Genomic DNA, 13,735 nt, shown 5'->3' with positions numbered 1-13,735 from the left:
ACACTGGGCTAGGAGATTTGTAGAGGAACCATGTGCTTTGTCCCTTAAAACCAGCCTCAGACCTCCGAGTTTAGGTCATGGCTGTCATCTGGGACTTGAGACACAGTCCACCACCAGCCTTGGTTAAGAGGAGAACTTGGCCTTTATTGTGGGCCCAGGAGGGCACAAAGGGCAGGATGCACAGGGGAGAGAGAGGTTCTCTGGCTGGTCAGGCCACAGCATGGGTAGCAGTAGGAGTCTGCCGTGGCTGCACAGGCCTCACTTGCCACAATTACGGGGAGAACATCTGCATTGCATGGCATTGATGACCTCGTGGTGCACAACCGAGCCATTGGTGCAGAGCAAGGGCACACGCATGCGCTCTGTACTTGAGGGCCAGCAGCAGGAGCACTGTTCCTGAAGATCCTCGATGTCAATGGAGTACACAGCTTTGCTGGCGCACTTTCCCTGTAATACAGCAGAGGGATGAGACATCACAATGCTAGATGGGGCAGTGGGATTCTGGGACAACCTGCATCCATCTTCCTCCTGCCTTACCCAGAGATACCTGGGAGAGCTGGCCTTCTAAAGGTAGATCTCAGGAAACTGTGAACCTCCTTTCTCAAATTACTACACATACCCAACCTCTCTGGCTAAGATTTCTACACACGCTGATCCTGAATCCCTATTTTCCATAAACGACTCCCCAGTCTCTTTACAGATCTGTTCTGGTCTTACTCTGGGCTCAAACAGCTCTACTCACTAAGTGAAACATTTACTTTAAAAGCAATGCTTACAATCCCTGTATCTCTCTTCCTTCTGACTTTTCCAGATCCTTCTAGATGACAACTAATGAGACTTAGCTTTTCGCACCCAGTTCTTGAAGTCACAGCTTTACCTGGCAATAGTGAATGTCCACTTCCTCTTCCGACTTACAATCTCCCACTTTGATATACTGCACCTTGGCTGTGATGTCTTTGCAATCGGGCTCCTCACCTGTAGAACAGGCGAGAGGAGAAACTGGAGGGTTGACTAGCTGGGGTTCTGTAGAACACTTTCCATGTCCAGTGCCTTCACTAAGTTGGAAATGCTCCTCTTCCCATAACAACTAACCAAACAGTGGCAGGATAAGGAACTAAGTTCTTCAAGCTCAACTCTGCTGCTCCTGGCTCCTCGGATGCAGAGATGTCATTGCTACTGTGCTTAACTCACTTAACAGTACAATTCTAATTGCAGAAGGAGCCTAGGCTGACTGTGTTTTTATCATATAGACAGACAACACTTGCTTTTATATAATTTTAAATTTAATGGCCAGAGCAATCATGTCATACTGTAACTATAACTAATGGACAATAGAGTAGCCACTAAACAGAATTAATATCAGTTTATCCATATATTTGTCCAAGAAGGCAAATGTCATGGGCACATACATATTCATTTCCTCTGCAGAGGCTTCCTAAGAAGCTTTGTGCAACTGTCTTATTGAGACTTGCTCCTTCCACGTTCACCATCATGAGATTCTTTGTCTACAGTGGCCTTCACAGCTGGAGCTCTGCTTGACCCACTGCCAAGTCTAAGGTCTAACACCAGCTCACCACTCTGCTCTGAGTCATGATGGTTTTCTATGCTGGCATGGCTCCAAACCTAGGCCAGCCCTATAGACACGTTAGCCTGCCTCCCAACTGCAGATGAATTCCATTTTAATCATTTTAATCAGAAAGTCTTCCAAGTGTACAAGAGAGTGAATTTGGAGCCAATGTGCAATATTCTTTTCATGTAGATTTCAATTCTTGAACCTAGCTTATTTTCCTTATAAAAAGTCTTACAGCCTCCTGAACATATTGGCCAGTGAAGGGTCTTTATTGCTGGTTTTGTATATCACAGCCTCTTAACCAGATCCCAAGAACAATATCATCTCTACTGGTTTCCTAAAATAGCATTCTTAAACCCTTCTACGGGAAATTTGGAAAGAAGCACTCTCGGGTGTGTCACCCTGCTGTTCAGGGATGGCCATCACTGGGCTGTCACAGCTGACCATGAAAGAAAGAAGAAATGACTGAAGGAATTCACGCTTTTACTCTTCTCTACCTACAACCATGAGTCTATGAATCTAAAACGGCCATAAACAAACTAAACTAAAAAAAAAATTAGTCTAAGCAAGAAATTCATGACTTGTGCTCATGAACACAAAAATAGATAGGGCAGATATTGTCTGGTACACATCCCCAAAACCACCCACCACTCTGCCAATTAGAGCCATCAGCATTGGGTAAGTACAAAGTCAAGAAGGACCAAGGTTGATAAAAACTTGGAATAGCCTCATGATGCTCCCTCGTGATAGATATAGAAGCAATTAAAGAGTCTAAGACGCATAGGAGATAAGAGAAGCAGCAGGAAAAAACATATGAAGTGATTGCTTCAGGGTGATTGATAGAATTGAGCAGGAAACAGGCTAAGGACAATCAGGAAGAAAAGGGAGTTGGCTGAATGGATGAACATAGTGACCAACTCATACTAAAGAACTATTTTTCTGGAATAAAGTTGATTTCAAACAGTGTGCCTGGCCTTGGCCTAATGTACATGGAACTGTAAGCTCTTAGTAATGGACTTACACGTGTCACAGCAGGTGCCTGGAATTTTCACGATTTTGCCCTTAAAAAAAAAAGAAAGAAAAAGAAAGGAAGTATGTACAAGATCAGGCACAAATAACTCAACATGGACAAGTTCTCACATCATATGAATTCCTGGCTCTGAACTCAGAATTCGGGGCTAAAATCCCCAAATGTAAACTGCTTTCCCATCACAATTGTGAGCCAACTGAACACCCCACCTGAACCAGCGTGGTCAGAAACTTCACTCCCAGAAAAAAATGAAATGGGGTCAATGTCCTGCCTCCCTGTTCAAAGATCATGGCTTCCCTCCAGTAGCACCCTATGTCTCAGAGAACTCTCTCTTCTTCACCATTTCACTGATTCCTCAACTAGGCCAGATATCTGTCTTGGACACTGTGAGATTGCATAAGAGCTGGGCTGGATAATGCACAGAATGCCATCACAGAGCCAAACAGTGAGACCTTCGAGACACAGGCAGGATCTGAACGGCAACTACTCACTCCTTCAGCCAGACACTTGCGTTCATCGAATGGGGGGCAGCCCGTGACCCTCTTCTCCCAAATGTACTCCCCTCTCTCGTTGACCCTGCACAGATGACTGTCACAGCCATCCTGGAATGTCTCATCTTGCTGAAAAGACAGAGGAGAGTGGGTAGAACAAATGTCATGATATTGTTTGGATTGCAGAGCTGCCATCAGCCATGGCCTTGAGTCTTTTTGAACTGCTAAAACAACAGAGAACTATGGAAGAAGGGTGAGACCATCTGTAACACCCCCGCCCCCACTCAGAGTATAGACTAGAGGTAGAGTCTTGGCTCCATAACTTATTTGTTATAAAGAGAGCTACAGAAACATAAAAAGTCCTCAGACTACTCTCTGACCATGGAAGCACTTTCAAGATGGAGACACTGTAACAGTAAACTGACTAATTGAAATATGAGCCAAGGCACCATCTCTCAGATAGTTCCAGAAGTCATAGGTGGATCTGCTCACCCCGGTTGCTTGTCTAGTCCCATAGCCTCAAAGCTACATAAAATCTCATCCAAATCATAAGGCCATACCCCAACTATATACTTGTCAAGAAGAGCAGAATTTCAAGGCAATCAGAAAGGAAACACTGTTGCCTTCCACAAGCTGCCTACCCTTTCTTTAGAAAAGGAAGTGTGAAAAGAAACCAACAGTGACCCCAAAATAGTCCTTCTACTTAAAGAAAAGACCCCCTCCCCAAGAGAAATACCCCCAACCCCCTTAGGAAGAAGCCAGAGAGTGGTGTGAGAGGGAACTCCTGAGTTCAGTTTGTGCCCACCTTCAGGGTCATGACCCGTCCTCCTCTCAGCTGAATAGTGCAAGCCGTAGGCAGGCACCGGCCACAGCATTCGCTCTGACTCTTCTCCTCCCGATAGCCCTGTGTCCAGGAAAGACGGCAGCCATGGTTAACTTCCCAGAGTGTCTCAGTTATAAATTGGCTCACCTCGCTGACTTCTTACCTCTGCTACCCGACAGTTCCTCCCAGAGTGCAGCAGACATCCTACTGGAACTAGACTTTGCCAGGCCTCACTCCTCCCTCTGACATTTCTTCCCTCCATGTATGTGCATCTCACTCAAGCTGTATCACTCTGCTTACTAAAATGGATGTCTCGGCAGCTAACTGGACTTGTTCTTGTCGGGGGTGGGATCCAGGCTCAGTTCCCAGCATCCACAGTATCATTACCTCAGCGGTCACCAGGCATGCTCACAGAACACATACACACAGGTATGAGCCGGCGAAATGCTCATACCCATAACGTGAAATTTTTAAATCTTAAAAATAAATAGTAAGCTTAAGCAACACCTCACAGAAGAAATAGGCAATATATATATATATAAACCCTTTGTCAACTGAGAAACACACATTTAATATAATCTAGGATGGAATCCCACAACAGAAAGGAGGAGGAAGGAAGAAGAGGAGGAGGAAGAGGAGGAAGAGGAGGAGGAGGAGGGGGAGGAGGAGGAGGAAGAAAAGGAGGAGGAAGAGGAGGAGGAGTAAGAGGAGAAGGAGGAACAGGAGGAGGAGGAAGAAAAGGAGGAGGAAGAAAAGGAGGAGGAAGAAAAGGAGGAGGGAGAAAAGGAGGAGGAAGAGGAGGAGGAGTAAGAGGAGAAGGAGGAACAGGAGGAGGAGGAAGAGGAGGAGGAAGAGGAGGAAGAGGAGGAGGAGGAAGAGGAGGAGGAAGAGGAGGAGGAGGAAGAAGAGAAGAAGGAGGAGGAGGAGGAAGAAGAGGAGGAGGAGGAAGAGGAGGAGGAGGAGGACGACGACGACGATGACGACAACAACAAGATACTTAGCAAAACCAAGCATTGTTAAGAAGTTTACTAGAACCCTGACACTAGGAAGCTCTCCTTGATCATCAAGTAAGCCCCGAGGCATGTATGTATCCAGCAGCTGGGGCATCAGCTCAGAACTTGATGGTAGCTCAGGATAAGAGCCCTTCATTCATATCGGCACTGGGAAAAGCAGCAGCTTGCAGGTAGCAGGACTTTGCTGTTTTGCAAAATGCTGTCCCATTCAGGAGACGCCGTAAGATTGCCAACATCTTATTTTGCAGAGCAAACATACTTTAAACACTTTTAACAAGATAAGAAAAAAAATAAAAATGCTACCATTGACTGCCTCATCATTTCATAAAAATCAAAGCTCTTACTCCCCTCTTTCCCCTATAAAAGATGGTACTCTCAAAACGTAAAATGTCAATGTGTTTGGTAGGAGCTGAGAAGGTAACTCAGGCAGGAACGAGCAAGCATGAAGACCCGAGCCCAACCCCTAGCATCCACATCAGGGTAATCATTCGTGCTTGTAATCGCAGTACTGGAGAGGAGGCAGGAGATCCCAGGGCTCATTGGCCAGGCAGCCTAGCCTAACTGGTGAGGTCACAGTGAGAGGCCATATCTCAAAAACAAGATGGACAGCTGGCCTCTGGCTTTTACATGCACGAGTGTGCACACACGCGCGCGCGCGCGCGCGCGCACACACACACACACACACATACACACACACACACACACACAGAGGGGCCGGGCAATGGTGAAGAAGGGAAGGAGGGGAGCACCTAGAAATAAATAAATAAACTATGTATTCGGTCCTGTGGGACGCCAACCCTTGCCATTCTTGCTGTAATTTGGCCACCTGTAGTGATCACTGAACTGGAGCCATTCTCTAGGGCCCAGAGGACCTGGGACAAAATCAATAACACTCTAAGTATAGTGTGTGGTGCCTATAACTCTACCACTCAAGAAGCCGAGGCATGAAAATGTAAGTTTTAGGCTGACCTGAGCTACACTGTAAGACTTTATCTTGTAACACAGGTTGAGAGACGGCCTCTAATCAATCAGGTTTAGCATCCAGATGGATGTCTCTGCCAACATGACGGGCCAGCGTCGGTAAGCTTGCCCAGAAGTGAATTTAAGCAATTTGCTCCTCGTAAATCAACCTATGAACTTGATGTGCCTTCTGGGGGTTGGACATAAGGATGGAGCTCAACACAGAGACAGGGAGCCCGGGCCCCGGGCCAAAAGCACCACTTTGAAATGATGCTGTTGGATTTTTGAAGATCACGAGGCAGTGTTTCAATTGTGAGGTTGAGACTTTTTACGATGCACCGTTCCTGGAAGGCACGCAAGCAAGGAAAATCGGAGGGGAAGAAACAAGGTGGGCCGAGCACTGAAGGAATGTGAACGATTGGTTCTGAGTCAAGTGAAGAACTAAAGCACAGCTTCCCTCAGGCCGATATCAGGGGAGCCTGCCTTTGGGCATTGCTAGTGAGTATTAGAAGAGCATAGGAAACTGTCCTGAGACAGAAAAGTGAACAGTTCTCTACCCAGGAGTCGAGGAAATCCTGGGAGGGGAGAGGCAGCTGTGAGAGGAAGGGGCAGGAAGCAGCCAAAAGGACAATGGATGACACTCACACACAGGGAGGCACAGCTCAGTCAGGAATAGAAAAAGCAAAGAGGACTATGAGGGCCAACAGAACAGAAAGGAACAGGCAAGGGAGTGGAGAATAAGGAAGCCATGTTTTTCAGAAACAGTGTGGCTTGGAGATGGGAAGGGATATGCATTAGCACGGGAGTGTGTAAAAGAAACAGGCACCTACCTTTCTCTCCTAATACCCCAAATAGCTATGCCCCACCCCCACCCCCACTCCCACCCCCACCCCGACTCTTGTGTTTGAATGCTTGACCCATATAGAGTGGCACTATTGGAAGGTGTGGCCTTGTTAAAGTGTGTCACTGTGGGGGCATGCTTTGAGGTCTTACACACACACACACACACACACACACACACACACACACACACTCAAGTTATGCCCAGTGAAGCTCACATTCCTTGCTGCCTGTGAATCAAGATGTAGAACCTCAGCTCCTCCATCACCATGTCTGCCTGCAGGCTACCATGCTTCCTGTCATGATGATAATGGACTAAACCTCTGAAACCGTAAGCCAGACTCAGTTAAATGTTGTCCTATATAAGAGTTGCTGTGGTCATGGTGTCTCTTCACAGCAGTAAAACCCTAAGATACCTGCCTACAGCTGGATACCCAGTCGGAGGAGCCAACTTTTCTCTCACCGATGGCTCAAGTTTCCAGCCAGCCCCTAATATCCCTGCTACAGCCAGTGAGTCCTCATTTACAGCCATTTTAGCTCTGTTCCCTCTGTTCCACCTTTTCCCAAAGCTCCGCATTGCTAACCACACCCCTGGGAACCCCTTCAGCTGTCTCCCTGCGCATGCCCTTTAGTCAGGCCCCGCCTCCTTCTCTGACTTCTACTTCTTTCTATTGGCTGTTCACTATCCTCCATCATGGACATTCATATTCGACATTCAACTCATTGTGGAGGGTCAGTTGGGCAGCCCATGGCAGGATGGCCTCTCTTCCCCGCTATTTCCTTACGTTCGCTGTCAAGCTTCATCCATCTCTACCACATGTCAGCACAAACTACCTTGTTCTGATCTCCATGGGAGGTGATGCTAAACACTGTGTATCTGGTGAAAGCATCAAACAGGTCTACCTAGATGCCACTCACTTCGGTTGCCCCGTCCCCAGAGCCATACTGAGGTCCTCCATGGTCAAGCAGTATCAAAGCCAGTTAAAGTTGCTGACCTACAATAGGCAAGTTTGAAAAGTAGACCAAAGGCAGGCTAACCTAGGGCTTCTGAATAGGGGTGCACTGCTTTAGCAAGATGTAAGAGTGCTGGCGAACTGAAAGGAATACTGTAGAACAAAATAGACATGCATTTCAAATATGTACAGCACCTTCTGGGGGCAGAGGGAGTGACATACCATCTGAACGCTAGAGGGCGCTGCTACGGAGAGGCTAACAGACCTCCCTTACAGCTCCACCCCACCCCCCAGGACAGGGGTGGGAATCTCCGCATCTGTTTCCTCACCGCCTGGAATGCCAGTCAGTGGACAATAAAGGTGAAGGAAGTCGCATAGAATTGCAGACAGCCTTATTCTATGCCACGTTGAGGGCCTGGGGTGTGGCAGGGGGAGTTGTTTTACACTCTCTTGGAAAACCTCAACTCCTAAAACATCCGCTGCCGGTTTGCAAAGAAAGAATCTGTATTTAATTGGTTTTTTGCATCACAGCGTACTCTCTCTCAATTGAATCCGGCTACCAGAAAGAGCCGTGTCTCCTATAGGGCCATCTACTCCACCGACATTGGTTAAGCCTTGCTTTGACCTTGACATGGTATAAATGCCATGGAAAACACAGGTATGGGTTACTTCTCCTTTATTTGGACAAAAGCAGGAAGTGCCCACATGAGCTCTCAGCTCCCACCTTGTTCCTTGTTCTGTCCCTATCCTTCCCAGGAGTCACCTGCCCTGTGCCCTACTCACAGGGCCCCTTACTGCCTACCACTCTACCTATGGCTTTGTGAACCCCATGAGGAAATGCCCCCTCCTGATGCCACCTGAGATAAGGCAATTCTGCCTCTAGCTTACAGGAAGCTTACCTACTACCAATGTATTGTCTAAAACAACCAACGTGCTTGTGATGCTAATTAATTAATTAATAAAAATAAAGCCCAAACAGAAAGGGTAGCTGCAGGGAGAATTAAGGTCTCTTCAGGCATTTAGATCTCATCAGCCTGTGTGAGAATTAGAATATCCCTGTTAGGTGGGACTAAGAGTCAAATTAAAACAATAACATCAACACCCCTTAAATATATATAATTTTGTGTCAATTAAAATTGTTAAAATTAAGAGTAAAATAAACTATACTTTTAAATTATGATGCACTGATCTTTTCTCACCTACCAAACTAAAGAGTATCCAGTTGTCAGAATGTACCTTAAGAATGTGTCTAGAACGAGCAAGAATCACAACTTGACACAAAAAAAAGAAAGAAACAATAAATGTGTGTCCATGTATCCATGTGTGCATGTATGAGTGCAGGCATTCACATTCCACACACCACATAAAAAGTCAGGGGACAATTGCTACTTTTCCATGATTTTAGAGAAACGGTCCCTTCGTTGCCCACCACCCTGCATGCCAGGAACTCTCTCATCTCTGCCCCCTACCACTCTGTAGGAACAGCAATGAGACTGTAGGCATGTTCTACTGCACTCAGCTTTATCTGAGTTCCTGGGATTCGAACTCAGATCCTCATGTTTGCACAGAAAGTGCTTTACCCACTGAGCCATCTCCCCAGCCTCCTGCTGAGCTATTGAGATGACTAACAATTGAATGTCTAACAGTGAAAAGTAGGTTGTATGCATTGGGGCACATGCGTTTAGATGAAGATCGTGTGGAGTCTCAGACATTGCGAAAGGTCTCACAAGTATTTCGAGTATGGTGGTAATGTTTCTTAAAATAGGATTTTAAAGATACAGAGTTGTGAGCATAGCATCAAAAGCCTTGGAAGTACTGTGCTTAGTTTTAAAACACAAGAAGAAAATGCAGAAAACGTGTAAGACTAAATGGTAGTTGTTTCTGAGGGATACGATTTGAGTAGATGTCCTGACAGCTGTCAGATATTGCCCATAATCAGAACTAAGGCAAGATTTAAGGAACCCAGCGAGGTCCTGTTGCTTGGCTTCCACAGCGACCTCAGTCCCTCAGACCCTCTCTTACCACAGGGCAGGCCTCACAGGTGGTCTTTCTGCACTCCAGCTTGAATCTGAAGATGGCTCCTCTCTGAACAATGCAACGGCAGGTCGTGCATAAGTCAACCATCACACTCTTCCCGGGCTGAAAACAGAACCAGAGTCAGGTTTCCCAAAGTCCAGAGAGTCCTCCAGCCTCATCCCCCTCAGGCAGCCATCCACCGAGATGTACCCTCTGCTTCTGGTGGCCATTCTCTTCTGCCCCCTACCTTAAAATATGGAGAGTGTAAGAGAGATGGTCAGACAGTGGGAGAGGTGTTCGATGGAAATGTGCTCTGTGACCGTGATGTGATTCTATGTGTACAAAAGACACGGTCGTATGCTTGGGGTATGGGCCAGGATCTGCGTGCAGGGCAGCCAGTCCGTGCCCTGAAGAGTGAGAAGGGTGGCTCCAGCGTGGCTAGGAGCCTGGCGACCCCTAGGAGTGGTTGGATGAAGTCCCCGGCTTCCCTGAGTTCCCATCTTAGATTGATCTGCCTCCTCTTCCCACAGTAGCCCAACCCATCTCACCGCTTATCTCCAACTTACCCCAATGATGGTGCCATTGAGCAGGCAGGCCTCCACAGGCTCTGGGAAACAAAGGAACACGTGAGCATAGACACACCCTCCCCCAACCTGAGACCCTTACCACATGCTGGCCTCCCTCTCCTGTCTCCGGAAAGTTCCCCACATCTTACCCCAGGGTGTTATGAGTTTCCTGCTCGGGCCCTAGTGACCTCTCTTTATCTTTCAACCAATATATCAGAACTGTCCAACACCTCACTACGCATCCTAATGGGAGACGGGCCTCTGGGGCACTAATTAGCTGAATGCATGTCTTTAAGATGAATGGGTGAGTTGTCCTTTGGGCTTGCAAAACAATAGAATTTATGACTGAGTATCACTGTTTGTCTCTCTCTCTGCCAGCAGTGTTCAGGGGTGGCAATGCCTTTCCCTATGTGAAACAATATTGTCCTACTGAAAACACAGACTCCAGAGTCAGAGAAACCTGGCCCAAGGAGGGTCTACCACTCACTCGGTCGGTATCAAGAAGATTATACAAGAGAATAGTTTAAAAAAAAAAAAAACTATCACTGGGCTCAGAGCCAGGCACAGTGGCCTGCAGAAAGCTACCATTGCCTCTTGTCTGCACTCTCACAACTGCATAGGAACTGATTTTTATTGTGCCCATTCTCTGAGTTGTTAAACAGGCAAACAAGTCAGGGGTCTAGAGAGGAAAGAGCCCTGAAGGCAAGCCCAGGGGCCTGCCAGCCTGACTCACCACAGTGACAGCTGGGACAGCATGCTGAGGTCTCACAGTTCAGCTGGAAGCCCGTGGGACAGGTAGGGACAGCCAGCTGTGGGCAGGAGATGTTCCTCTGCTGCACAAACACTGCGTCCTCCACTCGGACACACTCATTGATGAGGCAGGGGTTCTCAGGAACAGCCCACTGAGACCCAACCTACAGAGTACAAAGACCGTCAGAGGTGCCAGGGAAGACACAGCCTACCATCTTATGGCAGTGTGCTGCTGGGAAATTCTTTGGATTCTGAAAGTAAGTTCTCATTCAAATTGAAATGACAGGGTAACATCTACTGAGGGAATGGCAGGGGTTATCACAATAAGTCTGGGTCTAACTTACCCTGACCAGATCCTAGCCCAGAGTCATATACCCCCTACCCCACTATTGTTAACCAGAGTAGTACCATGGAGAAGCCGAGGGAGATACTCCCTGTCATTCTTAGCATTGGCTCTGAGATGAACCGAGAGATTAAGGACACTTCCAACAGCAGTGTGGGCTGGCACAAAACTGAGACAAAGAGGAACCCCCCCCCTTTCAACCTGTTGCTTCTCCACCTTGTATGGGGAAATCAGAAGATTGCAGAGGGCTAGGAATCCTGGCCCCCAAACCCTAGGGATCTGCAAACTGCCCCAGAACACTCTGAGCCTGCAGATGACTAGCCTGGCCTGAAAGTGCCGGCCCCTATGGTGCTGTGTCTTGCTGCTCTATAATGGCAAAGAAAACTGAGAGTCGAATTGGGGTTCAGAAAAATATGAAGGGGATACACATCTGTCATCCTAGTTCTCCAGAGACTCAGGCAGAAGGATCATGAAATCAAGACCAAGCTAGGATGTATAGATAGATTCTGTCAATGAAAGGAAGAAAAGGAAAAGGAGGAAGAGAGGGTGGGAGGGAAGAAAGAAGGGAAGAGAGAAGGAGAAAGGCAAACCACCAAGAGGTTCAGCCTGGAAACCCTATTACAATGAGTACTACCTTGCTGGATAGTACCCAGATTCCTACGAGGCTACCTTCTGCTTTCCTCAGGCTCTGACCTATTTCTCCCAACTCTTGCTCACCATTCTTTATACAGATGTGACGTAGAGTGTGCCAGACACTTGCAACAGTTCTCTTTGCCTCTCACCTCTGCATGGCCATGGGATTCATTAAGGGGACCTTTCCCCCTCCCACCTCTAAATAATTCCTGATGTGATCCCAGTGCCAAAGCCCCAGGGGACACGCAAGTCTTATAGGTAAGGTCAAGACCTGAGCTGAGAGCAAGCAGCTGACATGACCTCAGAGCATGCAAACACTGTTGTGGGTTAGAGCTGTGTGAGTTAAGCAGGAGTAGGAGGACTGAGTGTCATCGGGACCAGCACTTGATCCCTTAGTTGGAGCAGCCTCTGCTCTGAGCTAGCCCTGGGCTTGGGGACTAGAGAGTGGGCATAACAAAACTTGCGTTGGTCAAGGATAAACGGGAAGCAGAAGAACTTAAAGTGTTTGAGGCGGGACACACTGACAGAAAATCCACAGGTAACTGAATCATGAAGAGGCAGTAGACATCTAGATGGGGAAACTAACTAACTTCAGTTAGCCCTGAGGAGGGCAAAGACCTATGTAGGAGATGACCCTGTAGGGACAAGATACAACTTTTCCTTTCTCTCTCTAACACAGAGTATATTTGTCTTGCTTGAAGGAGACAAAGGGAAGGACCTATATGGGCACCATTCACTCTTCCAACCCTGCCTCTGATGATCTATGGGATCATCAACTCATCCTTTCTAACTGGAGGAAAAGAAATGTTCTTATTCTGACATCAGAAATGCAATTATCTAGGAGACAACCCTCTGTGGTTAGCAAAATGGCTGAACATGGCATGGTGATACACACCTGTAATCCCAACACTCGAGAGGCTGAGGTGGGGTCATGAGTTTGAAGACAGCCTGGGGTATATGGTAAAAGTAATGTCTCCAGAAAAGTGGGGAGACAGCTCTTGTTTGCTGCTTATATTTGGGCTATGTCCAGCTTTCATCAGAGAAGCTTCCCATTGGAGCAGGTGGAAGTTTAATGCAGATGCCCTTAACTGGCCAAAGTGCCAAGATTAATGACAGTGGAGAGCTCAGCTCTAAATGAGACAGTTAAAGCACCCTTCCAATGCTCAGGGATCATCACAGAAGAAGGACAGAAAGAACGTGAGATCCAGAGGACTGGGAGATGCACACCAAAAAAATGACACCTTCTGAACATAACATGCTGTTGTGCTTAGATCTCACAGCAGCTGAGACCATCTGCACAAAATCAGCACAGTATTGGGCCCCTCAAAGCCTCATCATGGATTGGGGATAAACTTGTATGGCAAGTTCCTCCCAGATAGAGCTTTTATCTGGAAGGGAGGTCTTTAAGAATCTGAATGTTGTAAGAGGAAGCAAAACATTTCATCCCACAGGGAAGCTCTTTAAACTCAGGAAGTAAGCAACTCAGAAGTCTTCAGGAAGTTTCTGAAACTGACCAGAATCACTAGGCCTTTCCCTCTCCAAAATTACATAAGCAGTAATGACTGCTCAGAGACACCCTCAGACTATCTGAGCTGGCTAAAAGAAGCTAAGAAGATCTGAGTTGCCTGTAAGAAGTAGACACCAACCAAGCAGCACGGAAATGTCTCAGACCAACTGAACTACCTAGATAGGACACTCCCCAACCCATTCAGCTGCCTGTAGGCTGTGCGGTGAGCTCCAAGTTTCC

General features: G+C 47.1%; 1 protein-coding gene across 2 annotated transcripts in view; it reads right to left on the bottom strand.

Moving 5' to 3' along the window:
- Nucleotides 1-123: 123 nt before the first annotated feature.
- Nucleotides 124-13,735, bottom strand: part of Vwf (von Willebrand factor) — a 135,006-nt gene continuing 121,394 nt past the window's right edge. For both annotated transcript variants that reach the window (XM_087655640.1, NM_053889.1), the window contains 8 exon segments: nt 10,996-11,176; nt 10,263-10,303; nt 9,703-9,819; nt 3,897-3,995; nt 3,092-3,220; nt 2,592-2,631; nt 878-975; nt 124-447 (listed from right to left, as the gene is read on the bottom strand). In XM_087655640.1, the coding sequence (XP_087511766.1) occupies nt 259-447; nt 878-975; nt 2,592-2,631; nt 3,092-3,220; nt 3,897-3,995; nt 9,703-9,819; nt 10,263-10,303; nt 10,996-11,176 (894 nt within the window). In that variant the 3' untranslated portion in view covers nt 124-258.

This window comes from Rattus norvegicus, chromosome 4 (assembly GCF_021556685.1).
Source record: "Rattus norvegicus strain SHRSP/BbbUtx chromosome 4, alternate assembly SHRSP_T2T, whole genome shotgun sequence".
In the NCBI taxonomy this organism is placed as follows: Eukaryota; Metazoa; Chordata; class Mammalia; order Rodentia; family Muridae; genus Rattus; species Rattus norvegicus.
This window is presented reverse-complemented; position numbering and strand designations above follow the sequence as displayed.